Here is a 20,942-nt window from a genome sequence, read left to right as displayed (position 1 = left end):
AAATGTACACTATATTGGTTTCTACAAGTTAATATCAATTTGTAATCTAAATGAATCTATAATTTTTAAAGGTTTATTTAAAAGGATCTAAAAGTGGAATAAAAATGGAAGTTTCCCATGTTTATTGACCATGTGATTGCTGACAGTTGGGTAGCATTGATGTTTAATGCATTGTGAATTCTTTTTTTGTTGGTATTAAATGAGCTTTATCAGTCTTATAAAAGGTCTTTTTCTTTCAGGATTCAGTTACAGCAAAAGAATTCCCCCAACACGTTAATTCTTTCTCATTTTGTGGGAAGGCCCATGTCAACCAGCTCTGAGTCCTCCTTGATTATTAAACGACTAACTCTAAAGGTATAAGATGCCATGGTTTGAAATTATCAGAATTTTTATTTGAGTCAGAAATTGTTGGGGCTAAGTACCCAGTAATTTTCAATTTTCAGTATTACCCGTTTGTTTTCCACCAGCTGTGATAAAGCATTAACTCCTTGCATTCGTATGTGTTCTTGTCTTGCAGTTGATGCAGCACTCTTGGTCAGTGTCTGCTCTGACATTGGATCCAGCCAAGCTTCTGGAAGAATTTCCACGCTGGCTAGAAAAACTCTCTGCCCGTCACCAAGGCAGCATCATCATCATTATTGATTCTATAGATCAAGTTCAGGTACAGTTTTCACTTTGTAACCTATTGATACTCTCAGAAAGAAAATTATCAGTAGTGGCTATAGCAAGCATTTAAATATATTTATGAGAAGAAAATGCTGGTGTTGTTTCTGTTATTTCTGCTGAATCTTTAGGGAGGAAACACATCAATAAAAAATGTAACATATGCCAATAGGCATTGGTATCTTATTGGAAAAGACCAATTGGATGAACCAATCAATTAGCAAAAATTATTCTTTTTGACAGACTTTTAGGGCCTTGACTTTTCCTTAAATGTCCAGAATTCATATCAGCTATAATGGTATTTTCCCACTTGTTCTTTTAATATTCTGAGATAAATTATCTAAAAACAGGATTTTATCAATAATAATGAGAAACTCAATGAGAATTTCATTTTATTTGGGGAGCTCTTATCGGGTTGTTTTGAAATATTTTGAATTAATAGAATGAATTTTGTTTTTATATTTTTAAGCAAGTTGAAAAACACATGAAATGGCTGATAGATCCACTGCCAGTGAATGTAAGAGTAATTGTTTCTGTGAATGTAGAAACATGCCCTCCAGCATGGAGGTACGATGCTAACTTTAGTTCTTTCAGGTTACATGAAATATGTTAAGTACAAAGAAGGAAAGGTTTTGGGTATGTGTTTGTGTTTTTATGTCTTTCATGTGAGTGGCAGTGAGGAGTGAGAGAAGTGAATGAATTCCCAAGAAAGATATATTCTACAGGCTTTGGTGGGAGGTTAGAGCCGGGATATCAAGGAGAGGAAGGCTAGATGGCCCCCAGATTTCTGGCTGGAGAAATTAAGTAAATTGCGGATCCATGAACTGAAATAGGGAACCAAAGGGTGGGCAAGTTTGTGGAGGAAATGTAAGTTTTGTTTTGGGACCTGGTTAGCTTGAGTTGCCAGTTGTACCACAAGCTAGCAATGGCTAGCAGGCAATTACATTTACAGGTGAGAAAAATAAGGAGAGGGCCAGGCTATGAGTAATGCTCCAGACGCCTGTTATCCTGAAACATGCGCTTATTTCGGCAGTCCTCAAAAAAGGGATACAGTGGTTGAATTCTGTAGGGCAGTGTTTCTCAACCTATTTTTGTCCCCCACAAGAGCCTTTTTAGACATTTTCTTCCTAAGCACTTACTTTGCCCCAAGGATTTTAATACCATCCATATGCTATATATCATATATCATATATACCATCCATAAGCTATAAACATATATATGTTTAGTTTTATTGCTTGTATAGAACATAGAACTGAAGGTGTTTTGCCACTTTGCTACCTAACATATATGCTATTTAAAAGTCTTTGTTGGGGTTAATTGCTGAAAGTAACGACATACAGGTTAGAATGAATCAAATAATATTACCTAGTGAGATTAACAGAAATTAGTCTTGTTTATTTTATAAGGCAATGAAAAAATTTGACTTGTCTTTGGGTAGGTTACAGCTTTTATTATCTTATTAGAAGAGAATTTCATTTTTTTTTCTTTGAATAAAAGGTTGTGGCCTACACTTCATCTTGATCCTTTAAATCCAAAAGATGCAAAATCTATCATAATTGCAGAATGCCACTCTGTGGACATTACATTGAGTAAAGAGCAGGTAAGTATTTTTAATTTTGCTGCTCTTTTACTCTCTGTCAGCTTTCCCATAAAACACCTTATGTGAGACTTAACATTCAATATAGGAACTCTCTATTGTGTTAAGGAAAATTGGAGTTTACTAATGGTTAAATGCACTTGCTCATAAACTACTAACAAATGATAGAAGACGTAATAAAAAACATATTGGGCTTAAGTTTAAGTTTCTTATATTAAGCAGGAAATTTTTTTTTAAGATTTTATTTATTCATGAAAGACACAGAGACATAGGCAGAGGGAGAAGCAGGCTCCCTGTGGGGAGCCCAATGCGGGACTCCATCCCAGGACCCCAGGATCATGCCCTGAGCCAAAGGCAGATGCTCAACCACTGAGCTAACTACCCAGGGATCCCAAACAGGAATTTTTAAAAGCAAAAGAACATATATACACATACCTACTGCATCTGTGGTCCACCACCACATGGCAGCAATGCCACTGATAAGGTGGCAGGAACCATGTCATTTCTGCCAGGGCTATTTGTTGATGGCTCCCTAGTAAAGACCGTTTAATTCCAGGGTGGTCTTGTTTTTTTTGTGTTTGTTTTGTTTGTTTTGTGTTCTGGTAAACTGGTGCAGGAGAAGAAGCTAGAACGACACTGTCGTTCTGCTACAACCTGCAATGCCCTTTATGTCACCCTTTTCGGCAAAATGATCACACAGTAAGTAGTGGCCATTTCACATGATCTGCATGTGTTGTGTTTGCTGCAGACTGCTTCCCCACCTTGTGAAACTGAGAATGATCCTTGCGACAATCGCTTTCAGCCACTCACATCAGATTGTGTTGATTCTAACCGTGATACTAACATCCTGTGAGAATGAGACTCGTGTCTGCAGATTGATGATAGCCCATGAATTATGAGAACTTGTTGGACATAGTTGTCTAATTTTTATCACACTAACCATTTCCCTGTCAGCGGTTGCCAGAGAAGGCCATCTGTGCCCTCATTGGGGACCCATGAGTGCTCCTTGTTACCTGCTTGAGGCCCCTAGCTTTGGGAAAGTGAGGGACAATTGAGGCAAACACATGCCATTTTGAGTGTCCTTGCATATTATTAGTAGGTAGGTATGTAGTTCCGATAAACCTTTCATCTTAAAATAGATTCTTGTTTCAGATGCCCATTAGTCATTTGCCTTTAGATAAGCCTTACAAAGTGTAACTACACTTATTCTTCACTATAGCCTCACCTTACTTTGTCTCTTCACAACCATGAGGCAAAAAAAAAAAAAAAAAAAAAGACGAATATGGTTTTGGCGATCATTGCAATGGACAGTAATCCTAGTACAATTCATATTCTAGCCACTGAATCTAGTGCTCTTGGCTCTTAATTCCACCTTCTCATCTTGAGCACCAGATCTGAAATGAAAACATCTGAAATTTTTAATTGCCCATGGTATTCGCACTGTCCTCTTCCACTGTCTCTGGTTTGGCAGTGTATCTGGCCTCTGGCGAGCATCAGGAGCTTGCCTAAGTACAGTCAAGAGTGTGAGTCACTGTCCACACATTTCATAATATTTATTGAATTTAACTATTTTAAGAGTGTCAACACAAAATGAAGAAACCTAGAATCTCTGTAAATAAGAAAGAGTCTTATTCGAGCCCAAGTTAGGACAGCTGCCAGGAAAACACATGGGTAACACACTTTCTTCACAGGGAAGGAAGTGCTCTGGAGAATCAACAGTTTTTACAGAGTTATATACCTTTTTTACATCTTGTAAAAGCTCAAAAGATTGTAGATTAACATATAGGTAGGAATCATGCATTTTTAACATTCAAAGAATGCAGGGGGTAGGAGCATTGACCCGTATCTCAAGGACAAGATGATTTTCCTTTAGGCTACTCATTTACAAGGCAGATGGACAGTGTATGCTTGGTGGATCATAAATCAGGCTTTTGGTTTAAACAAAATTTACATACAGTCATGCTGACTTAGAAATCTGAAATGGCTTCCCATAGATAATAAATCTTTAGAAAATTTATTAGGCCTGTAGAGAAGGACTACAGACCTTTTGTTTGTTTTTTCTTCTTTACATATCGTCATATTTAAAAAAGAAACTACTGGTAAATATTGTGTAATATTTAAAAACAAACTACCCTATTTACTGATTTTTCTGTAGCCTGATGTTCCCTAAATCCTGTCTCTACACAAATTTAACTTGCATGGCTAACTAATGACATTTATTTATAATTATTTTCCTGCTTCCTGTATGTAGGTAGCATGTTTCTAAATGATTAGAACCATGTCTTACTCATTTCTGTGTTCCATAATGTGCAATAATTGATTGATACATAAGTCCTTATCATGTGTTTATACTGGAGTTAAATGGTACACTAGAATAAAATTGATGACTCTAGCAGCCCTGTAACACTATCATTTTCCTGTATCATGTTTTATTGAATTTGTTATCATTTGAAGTATGAAAAATAGAGACCACATTGTTTTTATCTACCCCAAATTTTTCACAGATGTTGGCTGTCTATAAGAAATTAAATCTATTCTCAATTCCAACAGTGCTGGGAGAGCAGGCAATTTAGATAAAATCCTTCATCAGTGTTTCCAGTGTCAAGATACTATTTCATTATATAGACTTGCTCTGCGATCTATCCAGGAGTCCATGGCAAGTGATGTGGATAAAGAACTAATGAAACAGGTAATGGATAATAAACTTATAAAACTCATGAAAGTTTGCATTTGTGTGTGAATTGAAGTAAATAGTAACTATTTTTAAATTTGTGCTTAAGTGTGTTTCAAGCATATATGGGAATGCTGGCTGCCATAGATAGTGTGCTTATGGCCAGAAGTGATATCTCAAGAAATTTGCATTTTCCTGATTATCATTGAGATTTTTCCTCTGTTCATGTTTATTGGCCATTCTTGTTTCCTCCTCTGTGAATTGCTGATTCAAGCCCTTTTACTTGAACTTTAATTGAATTGTCTTTTCTTATTGATCTCCAGGAGCTCTTAAATATTCTGCATACTGAATATAAATCCTTTGTTACAGAGTTTGCAAATAAATATATTTTTCCAATTGTTTCTTGTCTTAACTTTCTGGTATCATTCATTATACAAAGTTTTATTTTTATGAAGTCAGATTTACCCAACAGTTTCTCTTATGGTTTTGTGCCTGTTATATCTTACTTTAAAAATCTTTTATTATCAAAAAATATTTTATTATCACAAAAATGTTCTCATATGTATGTTTTCCCATTAAAATGTTTTACAGTTTTTGTTCTTCCTATGTAAGTTCTTATCTTGTGGATTTAATTTTGTTTATTGTGTGAGGAATCTTTTATCATTTGGCTAGCTAACTTTTCATTTCACCAAATAGTACATCTTTTCTGCTGATTTGGATATCACACTTAGAAATTAACTTGAGTTTGTCTTCTGAGCTCTTCTGTTCCAGTTTTCTTCTTCCTTGCCAACACCACAATGTCTTAAATATTAGAGTTTGACAGTAAGCTTTAATATGTGCTTGGTCTGTGAGCCGATGTTTTCTCATGCACCCCTTTACTTAGAGAGTACAGCTCTTGGGATTCCTGGTATTCGCAAGCTTTCTAATTCTAACTCCTCACCTTACCAGGTTTAAGGGCGGCTCACCTTCCATCCCTGCTATGGGTGTGAAAACCCAAGCCCTTAATTACTGGGACTGCTGCCTATTCAGGACCCTCCCTTCCCCCAGGAACAGCACCCCAGCACTTAGCCCTCTAACGTTCACTTTCCTATTCATTTTTGGCACCTGGGGGATTTCCCTTTCATTCTTGCAGGCCCACCTGTGCTTTTTTAGAGATATTTTGTTAGATGTTGTCTTATGTTAATGGGCATTTATAGTAGAAGGACCATTTTCTTATACCATTTTTCCCAAATTGGAACTTTGTCGTTAGTTTTAATCCATTTCCTGAAGTTTTAATTTTCTTCCAACTTTTTCTTTTAAGTTTTTAAAAAATTTTTTTAAAATTTATTTATGATAGTCACAGAGAGAGAAAGAGAGAGAGGCAGGCTCCATGCCCGATGTGGGATTCGATCCCAGGTCTCCAGGATCGTGCCCTGGGCCAAAGGCAGGCGCCAAACCGCTGCGCCACCCAGGGATCCCTCTTCCAACTTTTTTCTGTGTGTTATCATTGGCATGCTAGATTTGCTATCTTACTTGTGATTAATGCCTTTTGGAAAATGTGTTTTATTCTAAGAAATCTGTTTCTTGCTTGATTAAATCATTTGAACATAAGCTTGAATAAGAAGTTAATAATCTTAAAAGAGTTATGGAAATTTTAATGGCTGTTCGTTACTTACAGAGGTGGCTTACTATCATTGTTAATTCATTTCTTTACTTAGATTCTCTGTCTAATAAATGTTAGTCACAATGGCATGAATGAATCAGAACTGATGGAACTCTACCCTGAGCTGTCCTGGGCTGTCTTGACCTCCCTTATTCACAGTTTACACAAAATGTGCTTATTGACTTATGGTTGTGGCTTGCTCAAGTTTCAACATCTACAGGTAAATGTTATTTTAATAAGGTTTTTTACTTACAAATGTCAACATACCATGCTCTGTTAAGTGTTTTAATTATAAGACATGGTTGAATTCTGAAATTTGGCATTACAAATTTTTTTGCAATGATTTTAGGTTAAATGTAAAATTTGACTAGTATTATTCTTATAATGTACCTTTATGAAGTGACTGTTATAGTAGTCCCCTCCTGTCTGCAAGAGACACCTTCCAAGACCCCAGTGAATGTCTGAAACCAGGATAGTACCAAACCCTGAATATACTATGTTTTTCTCTTTATGTGCTTACCCATGATAAAGTTTAATTTATAATTTAGGGATAGTGGGCAGCCCTGGTGGCACAGTGGTTTAGCGCCGCCTGCAGCCCAGGGCATGATCCTGGAGACCCTGGATCGAGTCCCACGTCAGGCTCCCTGCATGGAGCCTGCTTGTCCCTCTGCCTGTGTCTCTGCCTCTCTCTCTCTCTCTGCATCTCTATGAATGAATAAATAAAAATATTAAAAAAAAATTTAGGGATAGTAAACAATAACAATAAAACAGTAACAAAGAAAAAGAACAACTGTAACAGTATACTGTACTAAAAGTTACATGAATGTGGTCTCAAAATATCTTACTGTATTGCATTCATCTTTCTTGTGATGATATAATACGATAAAATGCCAACCTGACAAGATGAAGTGAGGGGAATGATGTAGGCAGCTGTGACCTCCGTCACCTAGGCTACTATTGGCCTTCTGACTGTAATATCAGAAGAGGGATCATCTGCTTTTAAACCCCCATAAAGAGAGACTATAGTACTTTAAAAGGTAGTTTCCTTCTGAAAGAGAAAAAAAAAATTTTTTCAATTTTATGTTTGTTTGATTGCTGGTATTATGTCTTAAGAGCTTTGACTCAGTAAGTCAGTATGCCTCAGTTCACAATCCAGCTCTTCACAGCTAACAGCTATGTAACCTTGGGTAAATTCTTCAAGCCTTGGCAGATTTTTCCAGCTTACTACGAGGTTGTGAAGAGAATCAATTGAGATGGTCCTCCATCCTAGTGAGGTCTTAGGCATGATATCTAGTACATAGTAGCAAATGTTTAGGACACATTGACTGGTACAGTTCTTAGCCACCTGCAATGCAGTGGTTGACTTATGTGTATACAAATGCAATGAAGTCTTTCCTGTGAGCATGCTGCATTATAAATGTTTATAATCTCACAGGCTTATCTTTTATTATTATATATTGCTTAAATATATTCTCTTCAGTGTTTTTTCATCCACATTTCTGATATTTTTACTGTAGTAACTAAATATTTGAGTTAAATTGTGTTTTAAGTGCTTCCAGGAGATTTTAATTCTCTATCAGTTTATCAAATAAACATATCCTGAATTTTAAAATACTCTTATTCCATCTCTATTATGCAACTATAAAATGGAAATAATTATAAATTTATGTTTATAAATTAATTGTTAGATATACAATGACTTACAAAAAATAGACTATAATATTTTTTCTTTTTCTTCCCAGGCTTGGGAAACAGTGAGACTAGAATATATGGAAGGTCCCACCATTATTTCTTCATGTAGGCAAAAGCTAATCAACTATTTTACCATGCAGCTGAGGTATTATAAATGTCCATATTGTTCTTCTACAACACATTTTACCTCTGGGTCTTTACTTCTCTTTCTTAGCTTATAACTTAATGTATAAAATTTAATTATTATGAAAAAGATTAAATCATCTCACCTGTTAATGTCAAAAGAACAAAAGATTATTATGTAAGTGTCTTTTAATAGTATGCTAAAGATTTAAACTTACATGATATCAGTGCAAGGTCATTTTATTATTTTTATTTTATTCCAGTTAAATGGTTTAAATATATGTGTATGTCTGTATATCCATGTGTGTATATTTGGATTGATTGGGTTTTTTTTTTTTAATAGTTTGATTTTAGGAAAATACCTTGAGAATTTGGTTAGTGTTCTTGATATCACTGTATTCATTTTCTTAGATTGATAGAGTTTCTGATTTTGACCTAATTTTCTCAGTATTAGATTATAATTAGAGTCAGGGATAGATGTCAAATACATTTTTCTCCCTTTAACATTTGTCTGAAGGCTTTTGAGGCAATCTCCTTGTTGGAAAAGTGTTACTGAGTATTGTCCCTTTGTCCCTTCCCTTCTAACAGTCAGGACCCAGTGACCTGGAGGAGTGCAGATGAGCTCCCTTGGCTTTTTCAGCAGCAGGGAAGTAAACAGAAGCTGCATGATTGCCTTCTCAATCTCTTTGTGTCTCAAAACCTTTATAAAAGGTAAGAAACGTACTTTTAGAACACCTTCCCCCCCCCCCCCAAAAAAAACAGATTTAAACAGTTGTTTGGTATAACAAAGAAAAATGGCATTTTTAATGTAGTTTTTTCGGGTCTTAATTACCCGAAACCATAAAACCCTAGAAAACATAGCCAGTAAACTGCTTAACATCAGTCTTTGGTGATGATTTCTTAGATCTGACACAGAAAGCAAAGGCAACGAAAGCAAAGTAAACTGGTGGAACTGTATCAAACTAAAAAAGCTTCTGCACAGCAAAGGAAATCATAAACAAAATGAAAAGGCAACCTACTGAATGAGAGAAAATATTTGCAAATCATATGTCTGCAAAGGGGTTAACATCCAAAATATATAAAGAACTCATACAACTCAATAAGAACAACAAGAGTCTGATTTTTTAAATGGGCAGAGGGGCACCTGGGGGGCTCAGTTGGCTAAGCATCTGCCTTTGGCTCAGGTCATGATTCCAGGGTCCCAAGATCGAGCCCCATGTAGAGCTCCTTGCTCAGCGGGGAGTCTGCTTCCCCCTCTTCCGCTGCCTGCTGCTCCCCCTGCTTGTGCAGTCTCTGTTACATAAATAAATAAAATCTTTGAAAAAAAATAAATGAAAAATGGACAGAGGATCTAAATAGACATTCTTCAAAAAAAATATACAGATGGCCAACAGATCCATTTAAGGATGCTCAACATCACTAGTCACCAGGGAAATACAAAATAAAAGTAAAATGAGATATCACTATACACCTGTTAGAACGACTATCATCAAGAAAATAAGAGATAATAAATGCTGGCAAGGATGTAGAGAAAAGGGAACCCTTGTGCATTGTTGATGAGACCATAATTTTGTGCAGCTACTGTGGAAAACAATATGAGGTTCTTTAAAAAATTAAAAATAGAATTGCAGTATGACCCAGCAATTCACTTCTGGGTGTTTATCTGAAGAAAACAAATAAAATTGGGATGCCTGGGTGGCTCAGCAGTTAAGCGTCTGCCTTCAGCTCAGGTTGTGATCCCAGGGACCCCGGATTGAGTCCTGCATTGGGCTCCCTGCATGGGGCCTGCTTCTCCCTCTGCCTATGTCTCTGTATCTCTCTCTGTATCTCTCATGAATAAATAAAATTTTTTAAAAAAATAATAATAATTTGAAAAGATATATGCACCCCCATGTTCATTGTAGTGTTCTTTACAATAGTCAATATGTGGAAACAACCTAGGTGTCCATCGATAGATAAATGGATACAGAAGATATATGTATATATGTGCACATTACATACATACAATGGAATACTATTCAGCCATAAAAATGACATTATGCTAAGTGAAATAAGTCAGAGAAAGACCAATATAGCATGATCTCACTTATATCTGGAATCTAAAAAAAAAAAAAAAAGAGGGGATCCCAGGGTGGCTCAGTGGTTTAGCGCCTGCCTTTGGCCCAGGGTGTGATCCTGGAGACCCAGGATCGAGTCCCACATGGGGTTCCCTGCATGGAGCCTGCTTCTCCCTATGCCTGTGTCTCTGCCTCTCTCTCTCTCTGTGTCTCTCATGAATAAATAAAATCTTAAAAAATATATATATAAATAAATAATAAAAAAACAAAAAACAAACATGCTCTTGATAGAGGAAGAGATTGGTGATTGCCAGAGGGAGAGGGTAGGGAGTGGGCCAAATGGTTTAAAAGGAGTAGAAAGGTGTACAAACTTACAGTTATAAAATAACTCCTGGTGATATAGTGTGCAGCAGTATTATAGTTAATAATACTGTATTGCATATTTTAAAGCTGCTAAGAAAGTAGGTCTTAAAAGTCCTCATCACAAGAAAAAAATTCTGTAACCATATATAGGGACAGATGTTAATTAGACTTATTGTGGCGAGTATTTTGCAATTCAGTAGTTTCCCCTTTCCATGGCAGATACATTCCAAGACCTTCGGTGGATGCCTGAACCTAGAGATCCTACCAAGCCCTATATATGTTTTTTTTTTCCTGTGCAGACATTCCTATGATAAGGTTTTAATTTAGGAATTAGGCATAGTAAGACATTAACAGCAATAACTAACAATAATATCGAATAGTTATAACAACATACTATAATAAAAGTTATGTGAATGTGGTCTGTCTCTCAAAATATCTTACTGGATTAATTTAGACTTCTCGTGATGCTGTGAGATGAAAGAATGCCCCAGTGATGAGATGAAATCAGGTGAATGGAGAAGGCATTGTGATAGAGCCTTAGGCTACTATTGACCTTCTGACCTTATGTCAGAGGAGGATCATCTCCTCCTGGACCGTGTTGATCACCACTAACTGAAACTGGGGATAAGACAGATTGCTGTGTATATAAATATCAAATCATGAGTAGTTCATCTGAAACTAATAAATGTTATATGTCAACTATATCTTACAAAATAAATAAATTACAGAAAAATACTATAATGCTGTAAAAAAATGAGATTTAGAGAGAAAGCAACTGGCAAAGAGGGATTTCTGAGTGGGCCCAGAGAGATGAAATTGGATTCAGCTGTAAAATTTAGGTAAGTGGAAAGAGGTAATATAAGGTCTCCCACTCACAATGTGATGTTTAGTAAGTCCAGACTATGGGCTGAGCTGTGCATATTATATTAACCTAAAATAGTTATGGTATCCCCAAGCTAGGGATAAAACAGGGCACAATTAAAAATAATAATAAAAAAACTATAAAAGTCTGAATCAGTAGTCCCTGAATTATGAAACTGGGAGAAATTTTAAGATAATTTGCAAATTGCCATGGGATCTTCTTTTTTCCAAGAGGTGAAGAAAAAGAATATTCTTAATAATCAGAACTGGAATGATCTTGAGATAGCTTTCTATCTTAATCTTGCATTTCAGCAGCTTCAGATCAAAACCACCGAGGGAGGTGGCTCATGATGTCTGCCTCTCAGGGCCTTCAGGTATCTCAGTGTAGCCTTCAAACCAGATTCTGGGCTCTACACAAAATTTGATTGGTATTAAATTTAAAGAAAGGATTACCCTTTTCCATAAATGTATTGTTTGTCTCTTCTGGTTATGTTTGAATTTGCCAGTGGCCAAACCACCTTTTTACAATCAAGCTTCTGACCTCTAAGCCTCATGGGGGTTTGGGTTGCTGTCTTATTTAGAAATGTAGACATTTCTCATAACATAGCTACATAATTTGTTTCGCTCTTAAGTAAACTTTTCAGATTTCTTTGTTATACCTCATACATTATTTCTGATCTCCATCCCAACTTTTCATAGTTCCCTTGAAATCAGATATACTCTTTCGTTTGCCAGCTCTCCCATCCTACTATTGTCATCTCCTCAGATGAGTAAGCTTGCTTTTATATTTATATTCTGACAGTTGCCTATGTTTCATTAATTTCTTCCATTCTCAAAAAAAAAATTTCTTCCATTCTAATTTCCATCATTTAAAATAATTATTTGAGTGAAGTCAGCAGTTGACTGTGTATCATGAAATGTCTACAAAGGATTCTGGTAGATTCCCATTGGTGGATAACCATAATGACATTAACGACAGCTGCCCACATTATGGAGTACTTGATCTGTGCCATCATCTGCTTACAGTAGCCTCTGAGACACCTAGGGTTGGTGACCCCCTTTCTGCAGATAAGGATGATGAGGTGTAAGAGGTCAGACCACCTGCTCACCATCACACAACTAGGAAGTGGTGGACTCAGATGGCAGAGTCTATCGTCAGTCTTACCTCTCTCTACACTATAGTTGCCTACTAATAAAGTGTCAGTAGCCTGATAGGAATTCTGGCATTTTCACTCAATAGTGAGTTTTAAAGTTTATTTTTCATTAAATTACTGGTTTTTTGTTGAAACAGAGGACACTTTGCTGAGTTGCTGAGTTACTGGCAGTTTGTTGGCAAAGACAAAAGCGCAATGGCAGCAGAATACTTTGATTCATTGAAGCAATATGAGAAAAACTGTGAAGGCGAGGAGAATATGATTTGCTTGGCTGATCTTTATGAAACCCTGGGGCGATTTCTCAAGGATCTAGGCCTCCTCAGTCAGGTAACCAGCCAGGAATCAGAAGCAGCGTGGGTTTTTCTTGTTTGCTCTTCTTTCCATACTAGGAGGTAGGGCAGCTTTCATTTGCTGTGCTAATAAGATTGCAGATCTTACAGCATTTCACTGGCTTTAACTGCCCTTTAACTTTTTTCCCCCCTAGGCTGTGGTGCCTTTGCAGAGGTCTCTAGAAATTCGAGAAACAGCTTTAGATCCAGATCACCCAAGAGTAGCTCAGTCCCTCCACCAACTAGCAAGTGTATACGTGCACTGGAAGAAGTTTGGCAATGCAGAACAGCTGTATAAACAGGCATTAGAAATCTCAGAAAATGCCTATGGTGCGGAACATCCACATATTGCTCGTGAACTTGAGGCACTTGCAACTTTGTACCAGAAACAAAATAAGTAAGACTTAGATCCATAATACTCTGGCTTAATGATGGGGAGTCATAAAATTCTTAATGTAGTTACGTGGTAAGCTTTTGTTTTGTGGCTGTGTACTTTTCTCATCCAATATTCTTTTGAATCTATCATGTTTGAATATTATTCTGAGTCTTGGGTGTTTGTGGAGTAAGCAGAAAATTAGAACTACGAGATCCATCCCTATTTGAAGGTGTGTGGAGGATAGAGAATGGACTTTGGAGTCATAGAGTCGGGTTTGAATCTGGGCTCCTTCACCAACTAGCTTTGTAATGTTAAGTGTGTTACTAATACAGGGCAGCCAACCATTGCCCGCAGAAAAAATTTACTAATCCCTGGTGTAATAAAAAGTCTCATATCTATTAGACACACCCACTGATTGGCATCTTTTCCTCTATCAGAAACCATGTATCATAAATGATACATACTGGAATATTTTCTTTTAATTTCTAGAAGTATTGTTTCACACAAACTATTTACATTTATATTTGACCAGAATTAGCACATACAGGAGAAGGTGGTAGAGCAAACTAAAATTTTAGATTTTCATTTAGTTAGGTCATCCTTTAGGACTCAAAGTGAGTTAAATCGGTTAAAAATCTGTCAAATGTCAGCTACTTGGAGGACTAGGTTCATTTTGTTAGATTTTGTTTTTTGAAGGTTTTTGTTAAAGATTTTTAATTCCATGTGACTATCATTTTTAGAAATTATGCTATATTTAAGAGCCAAAAAAAGCTTTACACAAGGTAAGGAATGCTTTCATGTCACTGAAGTATGATACTTTGGATATATGTTTCTTTTGTTTGACTTTATTTATTTATTTTTTTAAGATATGAACAAGCTGAACATTTTAGGAAAAAATCCTTTAAAATTCGTCAGAAAGCTACAAGGAGGAAAGGCAACTCGGTAATGAGAGGTTTCTTTTGTGTTGTGTTTTGAACCAGAGGAAAAGAGCATCTCTGAATATCATAATATTGATGCATAATACTTCACATATTTAAGAACTTTACATAATAAAGTGATTTCTGTAAAAGTGCTAACATTTTCTTATATACACATAAGACATGTTTAAGTATTAGTATTACTGAGAAGTACAACTTAGCAGACTTTTAAAAAGTAGAACTATTTATCATGGTTATTTAGCAGTATATATATATGTGAAAACATGTTGTACACTTTAAACTTATACAGTGTTTTATGGCAATTATATCTCAAACATGGGAAAAATTTTTTTTTACTTTTTTTAAAGTGGAATTGTAAAGTTTATTTGAAGGCTAGACTTTGGAAGATAGATTTAAAAGCGGCTTCAGTTTTTTAAAGGAAAAGCAAAAAAATTTAATGTTAGATTTGAATGTAGAGAAATTCTAACCTTTGAGCGCAACACACACAAAATTATTTTCATTTTCTAAGCTGCTGATAAAATCTAAATATAGCTTTTTTAACTTCAACTGCTGTGTACATTTTAAAAATTAAATATATTTGACATATAACATTGTATAAATTTAAGGGGTATAACATGCTAATTTGATACATTCTATATTGTAATATGATTGCCATTGTAGTGATAGCACCTCTGTCATATCACAGAATTATATATTTTTTATGATAGGAATAATTAAAATCTAATCTCTTAGCAAGTTTGATGATTATAATACAGTATTGTTATCTACATTCACTATACTGTGCAGTTGATCTCCAGGATTTGTCTACTACTTGCAAGCGCTAGGTGCATTCTAAGTACCTGATGTTTTTCTGTGTTTAGCAGTGGGATTGGTAAATATCAGCAGGTTAATTCTGTGTCCTGATCCTTTTGAAGGATTTGGGACTCAGTTCACTTTGCTAAAGTATCTCATCATCACTTTCAGAAAACAACTTTTAATGACTTTTAGAAGGTGACGCCATGTGGAAGTATGCGTATTTGCAATAACTATTGGATTAATTCAGTGTGATACTTAAAATATTTGTAATCTACTTTAAGGGGAACAAAAGGATAAAGGATTTCTTAGAACTCCAGTGTAGTTTCAGAATCAATGACTGCACTTACTAATTATTATAAATTTGTTTTTGCTTCAGTATGGATTTGCCCTTTTACGTAGACGAGCCCTGCAGTTGGAAGAGCTCACTTTAGGTAAGGACACGCCTGACAATGCTCGGACCCTCAATGAGCTGGGTGTTCTCTACTATCTTCAGAATAACCTAGAGTGAGTACCATGATGTGAATAATGAAAACAAGTCTGTTTTATCTCTTAGATGCAAAGCTGCTTTATGTTTCTATCAAGTCAAGCTAGAATAAATTGATAGAAACCATGCCAGATTTTGCATATGGTATGTTATGAACATAGCCATGCTTAACAAAGACCATGGCATTTTTTTTTTTTACTGTTTCCCATCACGTTGTTTCTTTTATTAACTAAAAAGTTATTCTGTAGCATCCCTAGTATGTTTTATATGTCTATAAAAGTGTTTTGTGTAGATACTGTACATTAGACTTCACAGAAGAAACTTGACATCAAGGGAGAATAAAGAATAGAATGTAGATGGCTGCTAGTTTTGGTTTTCAGTTTATTTGGACTTAAAAGATTCAAAAAGACATATTTATACTCTGAAGAAGTGTTTGGGGCTTCTGTGGATTTCAGAAAACTAACAAATTTGATACTTTGGCTATCAGAAAAATGTAACAAATACTTAGCCAGCCTCAGAAAGGGTTCTTCAATTAAAAATTATATAGCACTAACTTCAAAGGGGAAATCAACGAATACCAAAATCTTTTGAACTAGGTCTAATAATAATAGTAAAAGTATCAGAAGTTTTTTGGAAAATATTTATGGGTTTGTCTTTTAGAAAAAGTCAAGTGAAGAACTGAGGCAATCATCCAGATAATTTAGGCCCTCACACTATCAGGAAAGCATTTTTAATTTTTGGAAAAGGGCAGGAAGGGATAAAGGGTAGGAAAGAGAAAGAGGATTTTGAGGTGAATCCTTGATATTACCTATCTTGGATTTAAAAATAAAAATACTTAAGTTCTCCCCCTAACTAGCGCTAACAATTCTTACTTCTAGAGGATCGATTATTTAAGCCATTTTGGGGTTTTGTTCATAGAACAGCTGACCAGTTTCTGAAGCGGTCCTTAGAAATGAGAGAGCGAGTTCTAGGACCAGATCACCCCGACTGTGCCCAGTCTTTAAATAATTTGGCAGCTCTGTGCAATGAGAAGAAACAGTACGATAAAGCAGAAGAACTTTATGAAAGAGCTTTAGACATCCGGAGACGAGCATTAGCTCCTGATCATCCTTCTTTGGCCTATACAGTGAAACATCTTGCAATCTTATATAAGAAAATGGTAAGTAATCTGTGGCATGCTTACATGTGTTTCATAATATACCAATTAAGTTATAATTACTGTCAGCAAAATAATTTGTCTTCTGATGGATAGATTATTATTTTCTGTGAGCTTTTCAATCATAAGGATTTTTTTTTAACAAATAGCTGAATAGAACATTAAAAAACACTATACCAGAGTTAACTAAATTACAGTACTGGTTGGGTTTTGTTAAAATACATTCCAAAGACAAATGCATTCCTCAGCATTCTGATTGGAACTTATATATCAGAAGTTCTAAAATTCAGCCACTATTAAGTTTTCTGTGTTAAGCAGCCATAAACACAACAAATCACGTAGTTATCAGAGGTGAAGGAGGAATCTCTATAGGAGGTTAAATGAGTATTTAAATTTCATGGTTTCTTTTCTTTGCTTACAATAAAATATAACTATTCTTTGCCATAAGGTTCTAGCCTGAGCAATGTTGGAATTGTTGTAGCTGTTCTAAAATGAAAAAAAAAAAAAAAAAAAAAAAAAAGCCAGAGAAGTCTGATTTCATTTAGTATGGTTACAGAGCTACGTAGACTTTTTTAGACTTCATAAGACCCTTGCTGGTCAACCTGGCCCTGAAACTGAAGTAAGAACAATGCATTGTTGCTATTTCTGCCCAACTTTCAAGTGAAAAAGAAAACTAATCTCTGCCTGGATGGCTCAGTTGGTTAAGCATCTGTCTTCAGCTCAGGTCATGACCCCAGGGTCCTGGGATGGAGCCCTCCATCGGACTCCTTGCTCAGTGGGGATCCTACTTCTCCCTCTCCCTCTGCCACTCACCATGCTAATAAATAAATAAAACCTTTAAAAAATAATTAGAAAAATCTCGAAGGGGGTTGGTGGGAAATGAAATTTTATTTTGATGCCATGTCTAAATTATATATAGTAACAAACATTTTACTGGCATATTTTGACTTCCCTGGGAACTGAGTAATAATGGGACCTTTATAAAAGGGCTTTCTGAATTATCAAAATGTATTTATATTCAATGTAGCTTTACTTACATATTCTATTAGATTTCAGTTATCTATAAGCTGAACCATTAAAGTGGGAGAAAATGTTTCTGAAATTCTTTTTCCTCAAAATGACTCATTAATAGAAAATTCTATTTATGGAAGAAGCTCTGTGATCAGATAGTATTTATTATTTTAATATTTTTGTTAGATTTCACTGTTATTTTTTAGGGGAAACTTGACAAAGCTGTACCTTTGTATGAGCTGGCAGTTGAAATTCGGCAGAAATCCTTTGGCCCAAAACACCCCAGTGTAGCTACTGCCCTGGTGAACTTAGCTGTTCTCTATTGCCAAATGGTAAGTTCCCACATATTAACTCTTTATTAAGAGTTTTAAGGTATGAAATAGAAAAATGAAATAGATGTAGCATAGTAAAAGTAATTAAAGAAAATTTAAGATTACTAATGCTTCCTTTAGTACTTGAGAAGTTATTGAGGTCACATTTGTAAGGCGATCCCTTCCTCTTAGTGTAAAACACCTACAGAACATTTATTTAGCTCATGGCATAAGCTTCATTTTTTAAATTCTGGAGACTGTACATCTCTATGTCTAATACTGTCTTTAAGCTGTGCCATTTGCTTGTGATAGGTGAAAAGTAGTGTTACACCCACTGGGCAATAAAGAAACACGATTCTACTTACACGATCAGTGGTCACCAAACTAGGTCTAAAACTTAGGTTTCTTTCTATTACATGCTTCTACTATTATGATTAGTAATAAACTTTTGTTTTATCTACATCCTGTAGGAAGATATTAACATTATTAAAGGGGCTTGCTTACTGGGACACCTGGGTGGCTCACTGGTTGAGTGTCTGCCTTCAGCTCAGGTTGTGATCCCAGGGCTGGGAATCGAATCCCACATCGGGCTCCCAGCGAGGAGACGGCTTCTCCCTCTGCCTGTGTCTCTGCCTGTCTTTCATGAATAAATAAAATCTCAAAAAAAATTAATAAATGGGTTTACCCCAGTAGATCAGCATAGTCAAAAATTTTAGATTTCAGCAACTCAGTGTATTCAAGTGAGCATTATTCTTTTTTTTTTAATAAGAAAAAACACAATGAAGCCTTGCCATTGTATGAAAGAGCATTAAAGATTTATGAAGACAGCCTGGGTCGGATGCATCCTCGAGTTGGAGAAACATTAAAAAATTTAGCAGTGCTTAGGTAAGAATTTTTTCAGTTTCCTAAGAGCAGCCAAACTCATTTTTGGAACAGCTTTAACTTATAAAACAACACAGAATATTTAGTGCTGATTGTTTTTTCTTGGGAGGGGGAAGGGATTATTTCGGGTTGATTTACTTCAAGATACTGAAGTAGTATCCAGAAGTGAAATGTAGGTTGCATAATCTATTTTATAGAGGAATGGATCATGTACTGTTTTTCACTACATTTGCAGCTAACTGGTAGTTAGATGGGCAATTTGCCATCCTCAAAACTAATTTACCATTAAGTGCATGTAGATTTTGAGGTGCTTAGGTGGCTCAGTTGGTTAAGCATCTGACTCTTGGTTTCAGCTCAGGTCATGATCTCAGGGATATGAGATTGAGCCCTGCATCAGCCTCCATGCTAGGCCTGGAGCCTGCTCAAAATTTTTTCTCTGCCCCTCCTCACTACTCTGTGTGGACACTCTCTTAAAGCAAAATCAATATGCACCTTTTTCTTTTCCATCTAGGTTTGTGAATCTCAGGATGCAGAGACTTCCCTTAGCAATTTCACTGCACTGCACCCATTACATGGTCCTAATAGTGTCTATATGTAAGGCACTGAGATATACCGTAGCAGTTCAGAAAAGAAAGAAGAGTTTGAATATTTTCTTTTACTGGTCTGAGTGAATGCACATACTAAAAATAGAAAGGGGGGGATCCCTGGGTGGCGCAGCGGTTTGGCGCCTGCCTTTGGCCTAGGGCGCGATCCTGGAGACCCGGGATCGAATCCCACGTCAGGCTCCCGGTGCATGGAGCCTGCTTCTCCCTCTGCCTGTGTCTCTGCCTCTCTCTCTCTCTCTCTCTCTCTGTGACTATCATAAATAAATAAAAATTTAAAAAAAAAATTTAAAAATAGAAAGGGGAAAATGAGGAATTATCCACAACTTGTATCCTATAAAGTCATTTCAAGTTAAGAGAGTATACTATTTTAACAATTTTTTTCTTTCAAAGCTATGAAGAAGGGGATTTTGAAAAAGCTGCTGAACTATACAAAAGGGCGATGGAAATAAAAGAAGCAGAAACCTCACTTTTGGGCGGAAAAGCTCCTTCCCGACACTCAAGTGGAGACACATTTAGCTTAAAAACAACCCATTCTCCTAATGTTTTCCTTCATCAAGGACAGAGGTAATAGCAATTACAATTCACTGCAAATGTACCTTAGGATAAAATAATTAGGAAACATATGGAACCTAAGAATGTAAAACATAAAAAGATGTTATTTTTGTGATTTAACTGATATTTGCATGAAATTACATTGGACTACATTAAAGTTTGAGTCATGATTGTGTCAGTGTTAGCTGCTTAAAAGAATCAACTTTCCAAAAAGAAAAAAAGAATCAACTTTCCTATTGTACGAGGTCCACGGATGTTGGACACATTAGAACCCTAAGATGACATGAAGAATGGATCATGAAAGTCTCTGTTCAACAAGAGCTAGCAGAGCTGCTAAGACAAGTTCAATTCCATAATTCTTTCATCTCTCAAGAGCTGTGTTGGCCTCAGCATTCCTGGTTACGCTTTTCAGCAGTAGCCTAGCCCAATTCTCTACCTCAAAAGTTTCAAGGAATAAAAGGATAATGTTTATGAAAGGTTTGAATTGTCTTCTGTAAAATGAATAATGGTTGTCTGTTACATTTTTTTAAATTCTAGCCTTTCCGTGAGCAGACTAGGCTAAGCCCTCTGCTTTCTATGCTCTCTACATTGTTCTGCTTTTATATGTACCTGCATGAGCTGAAGTTATTAATGCAGTAATAAGTCAAGCTCTTGGCATTCTTTGACCTTCCCCAAGATA

General features: G+C 36.0%; 1 protein-coding gene across 1 annotated transcript in view; it reads left to right on the top strand.

The window, feature by feature from the left end:
- The window catches only part of NPHP3 (nephrocystin 3), a 41,163-nt gene extending 20,429 nt beyond the window's left edge, over window positions 1-20,734 (top strand). Inside the window, exons 11-27 of the mRNA XM_038570862.1 lie at window positions 240-354; window positions 518-661; window positions 1,133-1,230; window positions 2,162-2,264; window positions 2,878-2,960; window positions 4,812-4,950; window positions 6,630-6,794; window positions 8,317-8,411; window positions 8,978-9,100; window positions 12,962-13,151; window positions 13,309-13,550; window positions 14,396-14,471; window positions 15,639-15,766; window positions 16,665-16,905; window positions 18,120-18,245; window positions 18,994-19,109; window positions 20,102-20,734. Of these exons, the coding sequence (XP_038426790.1) occupies window positions 240-354; window positions 518-661; window positions 1,133-1,230; window positions 2,162-2,264; window positions 2,878-2,960; window positions 4,812-4,950; window positions 6,630-6,794; window positions 8,317-8,411; window positions 8,978-9,100; window positions 12,962-13,151; window positions 13,309-13,550; window positions 14,396-14,471; window positions 15,639-15,766; window positions 16,665-16,905; window positions 18,120-18,245; window positions 18,994-19,109; window positions 20,102-20,279 (2,362 nt within the window). The 3' untranslated portion in view covers window positions 20,280-20,734. The remainder of the gene's footprint in view (window positions 1-239; window positions 355-517; window positions 662-1,132; window positions 1,231-2,161; window positions 2,265-2,877; window positions 2,961-4,811; window positions 4,951-6,629; window positions 6,795-8,316; window positions 8,412-8,977; window positions 9,101-12,961; window positions 13,152-13,308; window positions 13,551-14,395; window positions 14,472-15,638; window positions 15,767-16,664; window positions 16,906-18,119; window positions 18,246-18,993; window positions 19,110-20,101) is intronic.
- The last annotated feature ends 208 nt before the right edge of the window (window positions 20,735-20,942 follow it).

The sequence above is a fragment of the Canis lupus genome, chromosome 23 (assembly GCF_011100685.1).
Source record: "Canis lupus familiaris isolate Mischka breed German Shepherd chromosome 23, alternate assembly UU_Cfam_GSD_1.0, whole genome shotgun sequence".
Classification (NCBI taxonomy): domain Eukaryota; kingdom Metazoa; phylum Chordata; class Mammalia; order Carnivora; family Canidae; genus Canis; species Canis lupus.
This window is presented reverse-complemented; position numbering and strand designations above follow the sequence as displayed.